This window comes from Crocodylus siamensis, chromosome 1 (genome assembly GCF_052110815.1).
Source record: "Crocodylus siamensis isolate JL-2025a chromosome 1, ASM5211081v1, whole genome shotgun sequence".
Taxonomy (NCBI): Eukaryota; Metazoa; Chordata; order Crocodylia; family Crocodylidae; genus Crocodylus; species Crocodylus siamensis.
This window is the reverse complement of record NC_143395.1, coordinates 289411832-289431112: the sequence shown is the minus strand read 5'-3', so window position 1 is coordinate 289431112 and position 19281 is coordinate 289411832. Positions and strand designations below refer to the sequence as shown.

General features: G+C 40.9%; 2 protein-coding genes across 3 annotated transcripts in view; both read right to left on the bottom strand.

The window, feature by feature from the left end:
* DHRSX (dehydrogenase/reductase X-linked) overlaps positions 1-13763 on the bottom strand; it is a 254487-nt gene extending 240724 nt beyond the window's left edge. The window contains exon 1 of the mRNA XM_090064262.1: positions 13486-13763. Coding sequence (XP_089920388.1) covers positions 13486-13717 — 232 coding nt within the window. The 5' untranslated portion in view covers positions 13718-13763. The remainder of the gene's footprint in view (positions 1-13485) is intronic.
* ZBED1 (zinc finger BED-type containing 1) overlaps positions 1490-19281 on the bottom strand; it is an 83512-nt gene continuing 65720 nt past the window's right edge. The window contains exons 1-2 of one of the 2 annotated variants that reach the window (XM_090064238.1): positions 13486-13623; positions 1490-6567 (exon numbers count right to left, since the gene is read on the bottom strand). In XM_090064238.1, coding sequence (XP_089920364.1) covers positions 4429-6516 — 2088 coding nt within the window. In that variant the 5' untranslated portion in view covers positions 6517-6567; positions 13486-13623 and the 3' untranslated portion in view covers positions 1490-4428. Of the gene's footprint in view, positions 6568-13485; positions 13624-19281 lie in introns of those variants that run through there. The other variant, XM_090064249.1, reaches the window with a different exon arrangement.

Below are 19281 nucleotides of genomic sequence, written 5' to 3'. Positions count from 1 at the left end.
TTGTAAAGACAGATCAAGTGATGACAACCATGTCTAAACTAACACTTCCATCAGCTTCAACTGGTAGACAGTTGTTATAAATTTTCATACACCGAATTACAAGATGCCAGACAATAGATAACCGGGTCCAACAGAATTACTCACAAGCGATACGTTAGTGTGTGATTTAAGGAAAGAGTAATTCTTATCTAAGATACCTTTACAACCCCTAGCTACAGTAGTCTGAGAACCTCACAACCTTTAATGGATTTATCCTGCGAAGCAGGGAAACATTATCCTGATTTGCACAGATGAGAAACCGAGGCATAGGTGTCAAACAGAAAAGCTGTCTTAGTACAGAAAAATTTAAACTAGTACTCCCTAACCACCAGACTATTCTTCTTCTAATTAGATTTTTCACCTAAACATAAAGTTAGCCATTGTGTAAACTCAACTATCTTCTTTACCCATATAAAATCGTTGGCATAAAATGTGAAGAGTCAGAAACTAAAGAGAATGTTTCACTGATAAGAAAGATTATATTTAAAAAGTAAAAAAATTTGTGGGTACAATGCAACTCTCGCTATCCTTGTGTTAACTGTACAGGGCCCAGCACAACTGGATGCTAATTTTAATTAAGGTTTCTAATTTCTATTATAATCCAAATGTATACAGAATTCCAGTTATTCCAAAACTTTAAAAGGAGGCATCTATTACATTTTACGCACCACACTTTTCTATAATTTGAAAAACAGGGTTAAGACTGGAAGACTTAAGCATATATATCCTGCTGAAAAAAGCTTTTTCAGCTTTGATGATTTTATAGCTCCTTTTAACTCTTCTAATTCACAAAATACATTCTTTCAAAAAACATAAACAGCATTTTTATACCACCATGTAGTCTTAATGTTGAATGTAGAATATTTAGTTTAGTAGCCCAATAATTTGTCTTTTAATCATAATATATTTCTTTAAAGAAATTTAAAAATTCACATTTTTCAAACACAAAATAAATCTGAGGTTGTATTTCTGTCCACAGCTCCTTAATTTTTCTGTGTCCCCAAAAGCAACAATTTCTGACCATATGTGGATACAGCTTCCAGGAAATATCAATTTAAAAAGTCTACACCTATTGCATAACCTTGTAATATATACTAATCCAGCAATAGATGAAAACCACCTATATTTTACTCATCTTATGGAAGTGTATAGGAGAATGCAACTTGGTTCCCCTCTACCCCCTAGTACACAAAGAAACAGGTTTTTGTATACTGTTTAATAAAAGCTATATACAATCCTTACCAAGATAAACTGTCCAAACTTGTCAGTAAGAGAGGCATTTTTTGTCTTGATATCTGTTTAATCCAAAAAGATTTTTACAGAATATTTCAGTAACTTACAAGATCCAAAGAAAAACATACACATAGCTTGAAAAACTTAAAACAAGCTGTCCTGGTTGCTGGAGTTCCAGATCATAAAGTGCTGAATATATGAACACACATCAGACAAATAAAATAGTAGCTAATTTATTTCTCTGGTTTATTTGACAATATTCCAAGCTTATAACATTAAATAAAAACTCACATAGACAATGGATAGGACTAACAATGGCTTCTTTAGAACACTGAGACATGTCAAATGAACAAATTACAGTTTTATTTTGGATACCAAAAATTAAAAGGCTAAAGGGAAGAGAACAGTGCACTGCACTGGTATTGGTAAAACTGATTTGGGGCAAACACGTTGCATTGCATAATAATTTTAGCCATGAGAAGGCGAAGGAGGCAGCAGAAGTTGGAGACCGGGCAGCACTGGGGAGAAGTATTTGGACCTAGAGGCTGATCATCATCTTTATACCAACATAACTCCACTGATTTAAAAATGTAGCTACTTATAAAGCACTCTAGTGAGGGAAGAGACTTCAGCTTTTAGCATTAATAGCTGCAGAGTCTTTGGGGCCAAATTCAGTGGTAACAAAGTGGTGTAATCTACTTTGAACGTGAATGCGAGTTAAATCAGCTGATGTTAACTGGATGTACATACTAAGTTTATCTTATGTACCAATAGGGTATATAGAAAACTCAAGCTAAAAGAAGAGGGGCCCCTTTAATCTTCCTCCCCACACCTTAACTTATTATTCTTTTGTTCCCTTCATGGGCAAACTACACTTGTTTCACATATGCTTCAGATCCAGACTCCCACTACTTTGCACTTTCTGTAATCATGGACCCCTGTGCAAAGTGGATGCAAAGCAATGCTATGTATTAATGATGTATTTTTACACCTGCTGTGCAAACATAAATAACTATGCAAGGTGCAGAGTAGGAGATTGATCGGGTCCATCCATCCAAGGTCTATTACTAGTTATACTACTAGATGCACCTGTTTTTCCTGAGCTAAAACCTGCCGGGTATTTTATATCACTTTACTGTTCACTTTCCTTCTTGTTTCTAAATTCTCTCCCCCCACTACTCCCAAATGAACACACATCTCAATTGATGAGCACTGTAATAACAAAATCTAAATATATACAGCTTGGTAATACAAATAGATGACCTATTAAATACCACTGATATTTTCACTTTTAAAATTTCAGTTATGGCCATCCCTATTATAAAACCATGCAGCTATAAGGATAATCAAGATGAAAAATTCCATACAACTATCCCAGAAAATACACTGAGCAGTTTTTGGTGGGCATCTCTCTAAATCAGTGCTGCATAAGATAAATCAGATACATACACATGTGCACATTTTATCTTTAGGTTTTATACTGCTGCCCATCACTCTGGTATCCAGCAGTCACATACATGTGTGTGTTGCCAGACAGTCATTGAGACTACTATAACAAAGTGAATGTTTCTCTTCTCTGAAACAAGTGAATGATTCCCAAGATCACATGATGCAGAGGAATTTCAAGGGGCATCCCAGTTTTACCCTCATGTTGCACTGTAAACTAATGAGAATTTGTATTTTATCCAATGAGAAGACACTGAATAAATCAAGTTGCAGAATGAAACAGAAGGAAAACAATCTTGCCTATAATATCAGTTCCAAGAGTCCTCCCCTATGCATAATCAGAGAATGCTGGCCAACTCTCCACAGTCAAAGAGTGGACCGTAGCCTAATTTGAGCCTTTATTAAACTTTAGTAAAAGACTGTTTGCTAAGTACTTTAAAAGATGTAATATTTAGGTATACACACACAGGGGGAGCTAGTGCAGTATACAATGATTATTTGGAAATAGTACCCAAAATATTCGAGTGGGCCAGACTAATGCTCTCTCTCCTAACTAGAGACAAAGCCAGGGGAAAAAGTTTGTAAGTGCTGACATGATAGGAAACATTTTAAATCAAACAACTTGTGTAGGGGTCTTTTTCCAGGTTGAATACACAAAATTAAAGCTTACTTTTTTGAAAGGCTCTTTCTTCCTTCCCTGGGCAATGTTACCAATTAAATTAAAAGGTGAGTACTTCATAAAACAAAACTCTTACTATATAGATGGCCCTTGCAGTTTTACAATCTCTAGTCTTTCTCCATTAGTAGTTGGCCTGACTCCTTTGCTCCTTTTTACCTTGCATAGCCACCTTGTACCTGTGCAAAGTGATTATAAAATACCACCAATTTGATTAGATTGTAATTTGTAATCGCTTCATACAGCTAAAGGGAACTACAACAGGGTTTGTCTACACTAGAAAGCTTTGCCACTTTGACTATATTGTATCGTTATGTTTATGCCACTTATTCCAGCCTGGGAAGTGATGCAAGATATACCAACAGTGCATCCATGCTGAAACCTGTACCAGCATCACAATATCAGTTAAAAAAAAACAAACACACAAACACACACACACCACAAACTCTCCTAACTGACAGTTTTATCAGTATACCTCTTCTAGCATAGACCAGGCCTAAAGTATGAGGTAGTGAAAAAAAAGAAAGATCAGGCTCAATTTTTTTAAACTTATTTTGTAGTCTCTTAATAATTATTTAGGTTTCTGCTGATCTAATTTATGGGATTTTAAAACAGCCTTAAATTTAGCACAATTTAAAACTTTGGACTCCTAACCCATGTAACCACTTACAAATGTATTTATATATATTTAAAACTTCATCAGTTCAGCAAAGCATTCCCATTATGGAAAGCACAAAACACGTGTTTATGTCTCATTGAAATTAATGGAAATTAAACACTTGCATAAGCACTTTCCTGAAGTTGGGGCCATAATCAGGAATCATGAATCTCTGTCATACTCACTTACTTGTTTCAGTGCTGTATAATCCCAAGTCATTTACGTTTTAAGATAGTGAGCAACACAAATATGGAGGCTTAAACAAAATCTATGCCGAGTATTTACAGTATCCATACCATCAAACAGATTTTTTTTTTTTTTGGTAACTTAAGAAAAAAACCTTTTCTTTGTTATTAAATGTACCACAGTACTCCTGCTAAACGAACCCACTGTCTCGGATATTAAAGAAATTGCTGTTTACATTTACCGAGTCATTTAAATTAAAAATTTGTTCCTGTTCCAAGCCCCACTCCCCTTCATCTTCATCTTCAGGTTCTGCTTCAGACCCGTTACGAGTGTTCTCATACAAAAAGATCTGTTCATCAACATGAGCTGGGGCTAAACGGTTCCTCTTAGCACTTACAACATTAGCAGAGGAACCAAAGAGGCGTTCGGGGAAGACCCTTGTGGCCAAAATACACCAATATTTCTGAAGTACCTTTGGTAAAACAGGAAATAATGCTAGTCTGTCAGACCACCACTTAAGTGGGTCTTCATTTAAACCAAGGACCTTTTGTGACTTAAAGTTGCTCAATTCCTCAACAATCTGAGCATGCCATTCCTCTTGGTCTTCCACACCTCCTGTCTGGCAAAAGATTTCAGCAAGCATGTTATTGATTGCACTGGTGGGAGGCGGGGTAGAAGAGATGATTACTTTCTTCACCGGTGGTTCTTCTGACACCGAGAAGAACTTCTCTTCAGGCCTAAATGTGTTTTCTTTCACTTTTTCCAGAAGACTTTTTGCTTCCTCTACCACTCTATTTTCAACTTGCTGCCGCTCAAATGCTGAAAGGAAAGGTAGTTTTTTGTAACGAGGATCCAGGAAAGTTGCAACATTGAGAAACATGTCTATTTCAGGTGTGTGCTGATAAGTTGTTGATAATTCTTTGGCTATGACTTCCTTGGCCATACTGATTTCTTTCAGATCAGTCTCTTTGATGTTCAACGTGGTATTCAGAAGCATGTGGAGGAGGGGTTTCACCATACTTATTGTTGGGTATTTTGATGCAGACATCATCTCAGCAACCTGCTTGAATGGCTGTAATAGTTCCACCAGGCCTTCAATTGTATTCCACTCACTAGCTTCCAACATCAGATGGTGGTTATTGCTGTCCTCCACAAGAACAGCTGCAATTACAAACTGTTGTTCCTTAAGACGTTGCAGCATGGCAAGGGTGCTTCCCCACCATGAAACACGATCACTTACAAGCATGCAGTGAAGAGCATTTTGCTGCTTTTGCTTCTCACTTAACATATACATTGCTACAGTGGACTGCTGGAAGTATTCCACCAGTTTACGACACCTGGCAAGAAGGCCACAGAGTTTTGGAAGCTGAAAAGCTTGTTGTATTCCTGCATTAAAAGTGTACCCCAAACAAGGCATTTGTACCGGAATATCTAGGAGGGAGCAGGCTTTCACAATGTCTTTACCATAATCTGTTGTAGCACCAAAAACTTTTGTATTGATCCCCCATTCAATGAAAGTTTCATAAAGGACGCGGGTAATAGTCTCTGCAGTATTTTCTTCTGGCACTTCAAATGTTTTTAAACACCGCGAGTTAACAGCCAGGCTGTTAGAAGGGCTACTGCTGAGAAAATGAACTGCAACAGTTACGTATGATCTATTCTGGTTTTCACTCCTCCACATGTCAGTGGATATGCCACACCACAAAACTTCAGTGAGTTCTTTTAACACAATTTCTCTAATAGCATTATATTTTTCAGGAATTGCTTTTGTACAGAAATATTTCCTGCTAGGAAGTTCATATCTGGGATCAGCTGTTCTCAAGAGGGCTTTGAATGTGGGTTCATCAACAATAGAGGCAGGATACATGCCCTCACAAATTAAGCTAATCACAGCAGAAGTCAGCTCTTGATGCTTTTTGTTCTCATAGTTGTGGTTGGTCTTCATAATTAAAGTATCTTGAACAACCTGCTGCGATGATTCTGGCTTCAGTTTTGAAAATGCAGTAGCAAAGGCTTCCCTCATTTGTTCAGTGTTACTTTTCACAAATTCGCAGAACTCATCTGGGTGGTTTTTCTCAAGGTGGTATGAGAGGTTGGATGTGTTTCCTGAATAAGCAATCTGTGCCATGCAAATGCGGCAGTAGATCTTCTTCCACTGTAATATGCATCCTTCTGCATTGGTATCAAACCCAAAGTACTTCCATACTTTACTCTTTGCACGTGGGTGAGCCACTAACTTTAGGTCTGATGGGGAACCTTCTAAGCTTTTATTCTCCATTGCTTCTTGGCCACCGTCCCACCTTTTGATCCTTCACTCATTAATGAGTACCTGATAAAGGCAGTAAGATAAAGATACAATGAGAAAGCACAAGTTTGATCACACTCAACAATGTGAAATCAGTGCTTCTTTGAATATACCAAGAAACCTACCTTACTAATTATATTTGCAAATTTAAAGATGAGGTTTGCAGGAAGTGTGACCTATAGGAAAACCCATCAGAATATCAAAAATAAAAGTGTTCTCATATATCAAGTTGTCCTCTAACTGAGCTAAAACATCTGAGAGAACAGAGTTCCTGGAGTGACAAGAATTCTTGGCAGAGTAGGTCAATGAGAGTTTAAACTGTATTGACACATGTCAGATCATCTACAATAGCATCCTCCCTCCCCTAAATTAGGGTTGAGTCAATATTTCATTGCACAAGTTACTGAACTGTACTGTTAATATTTATTTTAGCTGACACCCGATAAACAATAAAACCTTTGCTCTCTGTATATCTGCTTTGAACCAAGTTGTTAGCTTGGTTTGGCAGTGAGGGATATTTTTAAAATCATACACTGCAAGTTACAGAGCTGATCCCATTGCACTAAAATTAAAGACTATTTTCCAATAGATTAAGTGAAGGTAGGATCACATACTTTATGCAGACTAACAGTGGGTAATTAAGGATTTTTTTCAACTCTTTCCAGAGTTAAAAGTCATCTCCTAAACCATAAATTCACAATTGTGGGTTCCTCAAATGACAGAATTTTTAATTACAGAAGAGGAAGGCAGGGAAGCATTGTAAACATTAGTAAGCACCGAAATGCATACTATGAAAATAAATTTATTTTCTGAATAGCTAAAAAATACATCTTGGAACATGCACAGAAACTCTGCAAGGTTACACCTACACTTTTGCATGGGTCAGAATAATTTTTGCCACAAGTAAAACAAAGCCGCCGCTCCCTTCCTCTATAGTACAGGCCAGCTGCCAGCCAGACCTTATTTCTCTGCACTAGAAAACCATACTGCAGAGCTGCAAGACACTGTGTAGACACCCATTTCTCTACGACACTGTGTAGACACCCATTTCTCTACCTTTTCTTTTTCAGCTGTCAAACTAGAGTCATACCAACAGACTCTGAGAAGAGCAAACAGCCACTTTCTTGAGGTGCTCTATAATGGTATAACATGTATAAGTAAGGAGATACAAAGGAAGCCATCAGGGAAGGGCAGTACAGCTTCCACAAAAAAATTGAGGGGACTAAACATTAAGAGTGCCTCATCAAATAGTGACTGCTAAGGTTGTTTAACAAAACAATAAAGAAGTGGGGGGAAAGAGATATTCCCCTTATTCCTCATCTGTTATTTCACTTTTGCCAAGAAACCAAAAGAGAAATTCCTAGGGAAATTATACAAGCTACTACATTTTTCATGACAGGTTTTCAAGCATGCTATAATGGAACATCCCAAATACAGTTTGTCCGAGTAATTCTTTCAATTCTGTTTTTGCTGCTGCAACAGCACTTAGAATATTTTCATTCTTTGTATCTGTTCTAATTATTCTGTAATATTTTTTTAGATTAGTGAAGATAATGTTACAGAATGTTATAGTATGTTTTGATACAGCTGCTGGTTCTGGGTTAGGGGTTTTGGCAAATGTCCTGTATAAATTCTTCCAAAAATTAATTCTGAAGAGTGCATCAGGAGATACAAACCCCTGTTTTAAAAAACACAACAAGTGCTGACATATCCTTTCCTTACACTGCTACAGAGCTTTTCTGGTGGTCAGTATGAATCATTAACTCTGCTTAATTACATTATATAATTCCAAGGAGCTGTATATTAACAGCTGCATGTTTTGTATTCTCACATTACTTGAAAATAGTTTTGCAAGTGAGGGTTGTATAACACATACACGCAGAAGCTGGTTTTAATAGTTTTATATTATACAGTCACATAATATATCCCATCACAATTTACCAATAACATCACTTCTAGGAAACAGCACACTTAATAAAAGACATGGCGTGTCTTTAATAATATAAATTAACTTCAAAGCAAGGGAGTGCCCCAGATTTACTCAACCCTTGATTTCATGGGTGTATGATTTTACAGTCTATGTAATATTTAACTATAGTAGTACACTGACACTGCAACAGTTAAGGATGTGCAAGAGTAGCATAATCTTAACTGCAACTCTGTAGGCCACACTGTCTTGTCACAATGTTAACATAGACAGATGTTCTTCACTGCTATAGTGTGACTGGTGCTGTCAAAAGACTCCTACATTCAACTTCAAGAACAAGTAAATTCTCTCCAGGGAAGTCTAAAGCCACTATACTACGCTGGACAAAGCCCACTGCGGTTGAAGCACTTTGGGAGTCTCCCATGATATGCTTCAGTGTTCGACAGGGAGCCAATTAACCACCTTTCTATTTAGGTGGCCAACTTTCCATTGTTAGCCTTCAGTTGCTGCAAAACTCTGCAATTCCCAAGAAAAAAGGCTCTCAAGCAAAAACAAAAAATCCACAACAAAACAAAACAACCTTCTCTCCCTGGCTTTTGGTCTTGTTAAATTCCATTCACATTTAGCTGGATTACAAATGTGCAAAGCCACTATTCCCCTTCTCTTGTCTGCGCAACTCAAAAACAGTTTAGCAGTAGGCCAAAGCAATGACTGAGCAACAGCATTCTAAAAAGTTGGGCTAACACTGTAGCAGCATACGGCACTGGCTTGGGAGATAGCATCTGCTGTGGCAATGCAAGACATCCATGGCCTCATCTCATCCCACAAGTTCAGGAGAGGGGATAAAACCAAGCTGAGTTTCAGTCAACCACCTCGTGGTCCAAGGCCGTGGGACACTGTCACCATCTCCCAGCACCCTCCCAGGATAACAGCATTCTCCAGCTATCAGGTGATGATACATAACTAGTTCTGTGCAGTTATAGCTTTTAACTATTCCCATACACGTTAAGGATTCAAACCCTGCTGATGATGCACACAGAAGAGTAGCTATATAGAAATACAACTGATATTTGCACCTTTCATCTTTCCTTAAGGAGGGCGGGGGGGACGGGACAATGGAAATGCATGCAAAAAATCGCATCATAAGAAAGCTACTTATGTTATAAAGGAAAACATGTGAAAGTTAGAAAACAGCAAGCTTATAATTGCCTATACACCCTTAACTCCATTCCCTAGTGCCTATATATTACGATGCAGTCTTTTGACACTAAGTTTTCTCCATAAAGTCTCATGCCTCATTCAGTGGTAGGCAACACATGATCTAGTGTTTCCTGACTCTTGAATTTTTGGCGACCTAAAAAAAAATGCTCCCCCTCAAAACTAGAAGACAAAAGCTAAGTAATTTCATTGTATTTATACACACACACAACCTACATAGAATCTTTCATCTGAATGGATCCCACAGACTTTTCTAAGCTATAAATTGCTTCACCCAACACTACTACTCAGCATCACATGTGAAAAAGCTCTGTAATACCTTAAAACTATTGTTATTTTAGGCAGTGTGAAACACCCTTATTCTGTCTTTGATATAAATATTTCAGAAAACCACAATTATAAATGTTACAAGAACTATTTGTCTTCTTATTTGCTGTGTATTGACTAATTAGAAAGATATTTGGGCCAATTAAAACTATGTGATATTAAAAACTTATTTTAAGATATACAACTTGGCCTTCTAACCTCTAAAGAAAGTACTTTATTCAAAGTTTTCTCTCTCCCTGAAGTGTCAAACATTAACAATATATACATATTTTTAAACAGAGTACAAACCATAGAAGGTTAAGTAACTCTGTACCAAAATATAATGAAACACTTTATACAACAAAAATTCAAATGTAGCACTAGGAGAAAAAAAATCTTTAACTGTTCAAAAATATCAGAGAAATTCCAACTCTGTGACACAACTGCTAGTATCAGTGACAGCATGATTTTTAAAGAGGAAATAATGAAGTGACTTACGATAGGCTAGGACAATTGATATAACAATCAACTTTAGCTCTTTTTTCCTGCAAATTCATTGAGTAGATTTTTATTTTAAAACCTAGTTATAAGGCATCATCTCACTTTACAGCAAGTTGTTTGTACCTTCAGTTATTTTTCAATCAATCAAAACTAAGCACTGAAGGAAGGCTATGCATGCAATAATTTTAAGGTAACTATTAGTTATCTTAGTTCACAGATTACTGTTAACATACAGATCTATAATTAGGCTATTTATGCAATAAGTACTAAATGTTGTTTATATTATACATACATGCTGTGTAATACATATATGCACACTCCTATATTTTCATGCACTAATTTCACTTAAATGTGAAATCAGAATTTAATTGACAAGTTATATTTTATTACATCTTGTTAACATTTTCTATGTTGCAGGACCAAAGCTGCAAGCAAACCACCTGCTACTTCTGTCCAAAAAGAGGCTGAAGGTTGCAACTCTGTGTTGCATATTTACACTTGTGTTCAGTTCCCAAATCTAAACATGTATTACACTAAGTTTTTGCCCACAGAATTTAGCTTATACCATCTAAACTGTTCCGAGTACCCAAATGTTTACAAATGCCTAATCTTTAACTATAGCATTTGCCAAATTTTAAAGGTAACCACAAATACTAGAAGTCATCTTTTTTTTTTAAATAGGTTAAACTTCAATGGGACAATATCACACAACCTTGATTAACATAAGAAACAAAAAGAACTAATTTAATTACATAGTTTTCTTCAGACTTCAGCTCCCAAATGCCTTACTATGAAACTTTAAAACAACTTTTTCTTTTGGAAATGAATACAAGGGCATAAGAGGACTGCATACACACTAACAGGAGTCTTAATTCACCAGTATACAACTTCACAATGGAACTATCCCAAGATAGTTTCTACCTCGGAGATGCACCCATGATAAATTACAGCTAAGAACTTTGCCAGGTCAAGTCACTTGGCATTCCCAATTCTAGAACACCAACCTGAGCAACTAAAAGCACAAGGCACATGCCCCTTTAAATCTCTCTCTCTCACACAGTGAGGTCAGATGGCATTCATGCTGTATTGTTGTAATCACAATTTTGAGAACTGAGAAAAACAGAAAAAGTTGCTAAAAGTTTTCAGGTGCAGCATTAGCTTCCTAGTTCACAACCTAGAAGCTGCTTCATTCCTTTATGCCAATAAGTGTAGCTGAGTTTGATCCTAGATTTAAGTATGCCTATGCTAACAAATATTTTACTTTCACTTTTAGTGCTTTTTTATACTACTGTTGCTGTTTTGAAAAAGGCTAGATATTAGCCTAATGCCCATACAAAAAAATCCTTATCAAGACTGGTGCTTGTATTTTAAAATCCCACTGTTTCAAATTCAATCAACTTTTGAGCTTTTTGTTAGACATTATCTGAGGTTATGATAAAATAAAAAGTTGGGTCAAACTTTGTTACACTGTTTCTGTCCAATTCTAAATGATTTTGAAAGCATTACACACAATAGGCATAATACCCAGCTTTATCCTGCCAAGAAAAAAAAACCCTAATGTTAGAAATATGCTCAGCTGACAAAACAGTAGGCACATCTGCCTGAATTTTTTTTTCTTTCTATCGCCTGCTTTCCTTTTAAGAAAACAAAGCCTAAATCTGAAGCAATTTATTCAGGAATGAAGAAAAGCAGAAGATATATTATATTGCCCAATGGATGCACATGAGGAAATCTGTCCCGTTCCATCCTGGCATTCATTTACATTTTACTCTATTGCCTTGTCCTTCCATGTGTCAATTCGGATCTCACTTTTATGAGACATTTCAGATAAACCTCTCACTAAATCATACATCCACAACCACAACTTATTTGTGGCAGTCATACTTTTTAAAACCTCTGTCAGGAGCACATCCATAGCTTGTCAGAGAAAGTTAGGTGAACCAAACTTCCGAGGCTGTATACAGAGTTGCAGCAAGACTATAGCTCCTTACATTTTGGTCTCGGGCTTTCCAAAGTGGCAAAGACCACTTGACAAGAAAAGTTTACACAAATGGAAACTGCTTCTGCGAGTTTGCTAAGACATCTATCGTGTTGATATCAGGAATGAGAAGGTTCCCAGACTTTTGTTTCCTGGAAACCTCAAACTTCCCTCCTACACATTGGGCGAGAAAAAGCAGAATATTATTACTACAGGGGTTTTTTGCTGTTGTTGTTAACCACAAAAAAAAAAAAAAAAAAAAAAACCTAAAAAAAAAAGTTACAAGCCACACGGGTCACAGGAGTTCAACCAAAGCACCTCAGAGCAAAGTAGGAAGGCCAGGGAATTGCAACTTCCCCCCCCTCTGTTTTCACAGTTGCCCCTGGCAAGGAATGACAGATGAGTACTCGGTCTACAGAAAGCAGACAGGATTGTGGCAGGGAACAGCAAAATGATAAGGCAGCGAGGGTGAGGGAGTCGAATCAGGTCAGAAAGAGCACACAGGTAGCGGGACACTGGATAAAGTCCAGGCTGAATAAAGCAACCGGGTGACATTCACTTGTGGGGAACAGCAGGTCAGGCAGGTGTGGGGCAAGGCCAGAAAGGCAGGGAGCAAAGGGCAACTTGCGGGAGAGAGCACAAGGCATCAGGGGTTTCTCACCAGCTCCTTCCCCACAGCACCCCCAAGCGCTGCGCAGCCTTCGTCCATGCCCTGAGCCCCAAGGAGGGATGCAAGAGATCCGCCGGGGGAGTCGGGGGCCAAGCCAGGGCGCTCGGTTTGTGACAGGGGCTGGAGGCGCACAGCCCCACTCCTGCCACGACAGGGCCACAGCTGCCTGGCTCTGCCCCCCACCCCGAGGCGGCGGCGGCAGCAGCGCAGGGCGCAGGCACCCCGGGCTGCGGAGGGAGGAGCTCCCCCCGGGCTCGGGACCTCGGCCAAGGTCAGGGCCGAGCCATGCCCCCCGCCTCCCTCCCTCGGCCCGGCCCGGCCCGGCCCCGGCGGCGCTCTCACCTGGCGCGGCGGCGCGGCGCGGGCGGAGCAGCTGGCGCAGGGCGACGCCGAGGCCGATGCAGTAGAGCCGCAGCGCGGCCAGCGCCGCAGACAATAGCGACATGGCTGCCTGCCTCCCGCCCGGGGCGTGCGCCTCTGCCCGGCCCGGCCCTGCCCGCCCGCTCCGGGCCCGCCGAGCCCACGCCCAGCGGAAGGCCGAGCCGCGCTCCGGCTGCGCCGCCCGTCTGGGCATGTGCGGCGCGCGTGGGGCGGGGCGGGGACAGGACAGCGCCAGCCCGGCTCGGCTCGGTTCTGTCCGGGCTCCGCCTGCGCGGGCTGCTGCGGCCTGCCTGCTCCCCGAGCACGGGCGGCCCTTCGGGGTGGGGTGTGGCTGGCCCCATCGGTGTGTCCCTGACCCTCGAGTTGACCACCGGCCCGGGGCTGCTCACCGACCAGCTCAGCGTTAACTCCTGATTGTCGACTGAGCCACTGACCCACGATCGTGGACCAAACGATTGTAGAATTGACCGTCTAGACCAAACCATTGATCCACGATGGTTAATTCGACCAATGACCCCGATCTTTGATTTGACCATTGACCCACAATCATTGACCAATAGTCGATTTGACCATTTGACTCACAACAATCATGATTTGAGCCACAATCATAGACCAAACAATTGATCCATGATCGTTGATTTGACCATTGACCTTTGATAATTGATTTGACCATTAACCCACAATCATTGACCAAACTATTGACCCACAATTGTTGACCAAACAATCATAGATTTGACCCACAACGATCATGATTTGACCATTGACCCACAATCATAGATCAAACCATTGATCCATGGTTGTTGATTTGACCGTTGGCCCTTGATCTTTGATTTGACCATTGACCCATGATCGTTGATTGGATTTCATACATTTCATAGACATTAGTGCTGGAAGGGACCTCATAAGGGTCCAGCCCCCTGCCCAATGGGCAGGAAGTCAGCTAGGGTCAAAGGATCCCAGCACAATAAGCATCCAAATGGACCATTGACCCATGATCGTTGATTGGATTCCATAGATTTGATATATTTCATAGACATTAGATCGGGAAGGGACCTTGTAAGTTTGAGTCCAGCCCCCTGTGCAAAGGGCAGAAATTCAGCTAGGGTCAAAGGATCCCAGCAAGGTATGCATCCAAATGGACCACTGACCCTTGATTGCTGATTGGGTCATTGACCTATGATCATTGATTTGACCATTGACCCTTGATCATTGACCAAACCATTGACCCTTGATCATTGATTTGATCATTGACTCGTGGTCGTTGATTTGGCCATTAAGCCATGATCATTGGCCAAACCTTTGGTTCTTGATCATTGATTTGACTAGTGACCCTTAATCTTTGGTCAGTACCTAGGACTGTTGACTGGCCCAAGCACCACTGGCAGGTGTGTGGCTGGGTGGGGAGGTGCTCCACAGCTGGGGCTGGGATGTCCCAGTGGTGACAGCATGGTCCGGAGACAAGGTAGAGCCATGATCCATCGCTTACACACCCCTACCCGGGGCATGCGGGCAGTGGATCACAGCTCTGCCCCAGCTCTGGACCACACCATCACCCACGCAAGATCCCAGCCGTGGAGCAACTACCCACCCAGCCGCATCCCCTGCCAGCACTGTTGGGGCTGGTCTCCATGGAAACCCTGGCCCCATGTTTCAGCCAAAATTTCATCTTGGACCATAGGAATCTTGAGTTATCTTTTTCACTTTTGTATCTGAGATAGTCATACAGATAGTCAGATAGTTCACTATTTAATGTTTAGTTTGAGTGTCTGCCCTATAGTTTAGAAGCATTACCCACAACCTTCTAACATTAGATGACTGTTTCAGCACCATGACCAGAATAGCTTGCTGTTGCTGCTACGGCTAATCTATAAATTGTCCTCATTTTCTCATTTTAAAGGTTCAATTTAATTTTTTTCCATGACTAGCACTTGCAATAAAATGGCAAGTCTGTGTTTCTGTACTCCTGCAGTTAAATGGGAGTATTTCACTAGAATAATTATAATACATATCACTTACATAGCATTTTATATTCACAGGTCTTAATTTTTTACAAAGGTGTCATCATTTACAGTTTTCAGATGAAGAAATTATTACATCAGGAATGATGGTGGTAATAATTCTATAAAGGTAAGCATTTGATATTTCATCAGACTTCCTTTACATGAGTCTCTTTCTCAGGGGACTGTGCCCAAGTTCTTGGACTTCATTTAAAGTGGAATAATCTGTTCCATTTCAAAATAAATATAAACTCCAAAAAGTAGGTCTGATTGACAAAATACTGCTTCATTTTGACATGTAAGGTACATGCCAGATTTACCTCCAGGTGCTTCCAGTAAATCGCAAAAAATAAAAATATAAGCACAATTGTATCAAGACAGAAGTGTTAATTTGTCACAATGTATCCTAAAACAATCTCTTTTCCTCTTAGTCACAGAAATTATGCAGTCATAACATGGTAATATAACAAGTCAATCAGAAGCAGTAACAATGCAAGGAAACTTAAAATTAGGAATGGTGGCATCCAAGCAGAGGTCTACTATTCTTTCAATGTATTTAAATAAAGACAAATCAAAGCTTGGACCTCTTACATAAATGTTAAATTCTTCAGACTTCCTAAAAAGTGCAACATTACTCTCTGACACTCTATTACAGTGTAAAGAAATATACATATCAAAAGCATATCAAAAGATAATCACAGAGCTTCTCTCTAACTTTCTCTACTTTCTCTTATTCTCTGTGCAGGGTCAGTCAATCTGCATTTAATCAAACCAAAGATGTTTTTCTTTTCCTCCATTCAGGAAATGCTACAAACCTAAAAACTAGACTCAGGCAGGCTGAGAAGATATAGATTAATAAAACCACAGTCTTACTAGCCATTTGGCCATCTCTGATGGTGTTACAACTATTCATGAATTCATAGTCAAGGGTGAGCAGAACCCCATAAAAATAAAGACATTCTTTGAACCTCATGTTCAATCTTTTTTCAAACAGTAAGTAGGAAAAAAAGAAATAATGGATGTCAATAGGATTTAAATGCTTTTGAAACATTATCTTCTGTCTTTTCTCTTTGTTATTTAACTGATAAGACTTTTCTTTTCACAGTCATTAGCTGCAAAGGCAGCTAGAACCTCTCAGCTGCCTTTTTTCCTTTGTCACTTTAGGAGAGCTAGAAGAAAGTTGAATCAGTTCTGTTCTTCTTGTTCCCCTTGGTTAAATGAATTCAAAACTGAACTTTTAAGTGGCAGTTTTTGGCCAGTGGTTACCTGCAACTTGCTTCTGTTATAAAATCTTAACTAAGCACTATTCAACATTCTCAATGTAGAATGAATAGAAAGTAGCTATTGCCCTGCAAATTGTATTAAGGCAAGCAACCGCCTGCCTCTAAGCCATATCTAGTCCATGGATTTGGCCTATGGATATAAGGCATCAGTGGTGTTCAGCAAAAGGGATTTCCCTGAGGCCATGGCAGAAAGAAATGGTGGTGGATAGGTCCTAGCACCTGCCTACCCCTGGCCAAAGCTGGTTCATTCCAGCCCATGGGCTGTAAAGTAGGGGTGTGCAAAGCGGGCCCTATTCGATTTGGATTCGGATTCAGCCTGGATCAGGGACAATGATTCAATTCGTTGATTCGGATCACTGTCCCTGATTCAATTTGGCCAAATCCGAATCTGAAAATTCCATGCTGATTTGGAGACTCAGCAATTCAGGCATAGACACAGCTTTAAAAGTTTTTTCTATATACCTTGAGATCGCAGGCATGGCTCATGATCACTGAGATGCTGGCATGCATGGAGCATCCCACAGAAGCATCTCCTCCATGTGCTCAGGAGGCAAACTCGGTCCACTTCTGGTCCACTTCCAGGTCTGCTGGGGAGCGAGCTGGCTCACCCCCGCCCCCACACCTCACTGGCTCAGCAATCAGCTGCAAGAGGACCCCAGGTGCCCCCCCAGACCCAGGAGGTACCAGTTACTGAGCTGGAGCAGGGGGGCGCAGGGGGAACCCCTCCAGCACATTCCCCAGTGGATCTGGAAGTGGACTGGAAGTGTTTCTGGTCCACTTCCAGATCTGCTGCTGAGCAGAGTGGGGAGCCTCCTATGCTTCTATGGGACACTCCATGCACCCCAGCATCGCAGCACTCATGAGCCCCTGCACCTAGAGGTATGTAAAAAAAACATTTAAAGCTATCTTTATGTCCGAATCTCTGAATCTTTCCAAATTGATTGGGATGTTTCTGATTTGATTCGGAGAGATTAAAGGGTCCTCTGATTCAATTTGGATTAGGAGATTCAGCCACCAAATCAGGCTGAATCTCCAGCAAATCGAATCAGGGACCAAAGCTTTGCACAGCCCTACTGTAAAAGTTGTCAGCTGCTGCTATAGAAGGTATCCACACAAAAAGTTGGTGTGTTGTACAGAGGCAACCATGAATTTTATGTAGTTTTTCCACTAATGTTAGATTTCCTCCACTGATTTAAGCAGAGGATATACCAGGATTCAGACTGTAACATTATTTTCAATCTACATCAATGGGACCCCTTCAAGTTCTCCTGTCTGCTTTTCTACATTCACTACTTCTTCCTTGCTTTCTTTCAAAATCAGTGGGAATCTGTGCTTTAAATATAGTAGCACAATTAATCCCGATATGTTCTACTATGAGGCTGGGAAATGTACCTAAGTTTAAGATTGATCTGGGGAACCTTAAGCAGGCCACATAGCCTTACAACTTTACCCAACATATTGGTATTCTAATGATATGACAGCAAAGGAATTTGCTAGTTTATTAATCAGCAAATGAAACTCATGCCTTATCCATTCCTTAGAAGTCTTTCAATATGCCAATGAGTAGTGAACCAAGGACAGTTCATTGGTGGGCATGTTTTATCTAGACTCCTGAAAGGCCTTTGACGATATCCTTCACAGGAATAAAAAAGCAATGTAGTTATGGGATGATAGCTAATGTAGTTTCACTAAGCTCAAGTACTGCTCAGCAGACAGCAATCAAAAGTGTAAAAATAAATAGTCTTCATCTGTGTGAAGGGGTCAAGGCCCCGGGGGGCCGGAGTCGGGCGGAAAACGGTGGAGTTCCGCATAACTTCTGGGTGCGAACCCGGATGTGGGCTCGGGAGCCTTTCCCTTCCTGGAACCCGGACAGATTCGGGCTGGGACCAGCCCAGAAGGATAAAAGGAGCCCCCCAACCCCAAACAGAAGGAGGGAGAGGCTCCAGCAGGAGCCTACACCGGCGGCAGCGGAGCTGGGAGCCGCGGAGCCGGAGACGGCGGAGACGGGAGCTGTGGAGCCGAAGGCAGCGGAGCCGGTGGCAGCGGAGCCGGTGGCAGCGGAGTCAGTGGTAGCAGAGCCAGCGGCAGCAGAACCGGTGGCGACAGATCCAGAGGATCCGGGTAAGAGGAGCCCCAGAGCAAAGGCCCTTCTCTGGTGGCTGCAGGCCATTTGGCCACTTAACAAGACCCGCGGGGTTGGAGGTAAGCCCCAACGTGCCCCGGGTCGCGAGCGACAGGCGGTAGGGGTACGTTGACCCCAGGGCCACAGGAGGCAATGGCACTCGGCCTAAGCCAGGTACCGTGAGGATTCATAGGGTCCTGCAGCGGGAGGATGGAACCCTACTGCGGGACAGGTGGACAGACTAAGGGACCCAGGGTCCCCGCCCGACTGCGGCCAAAGGCTATTGGGCGTAGGAAAATAACCTCCGCCCCAGAGAAACGGGCGGCTACGTGTGCACTGACTTTATATTATTGTG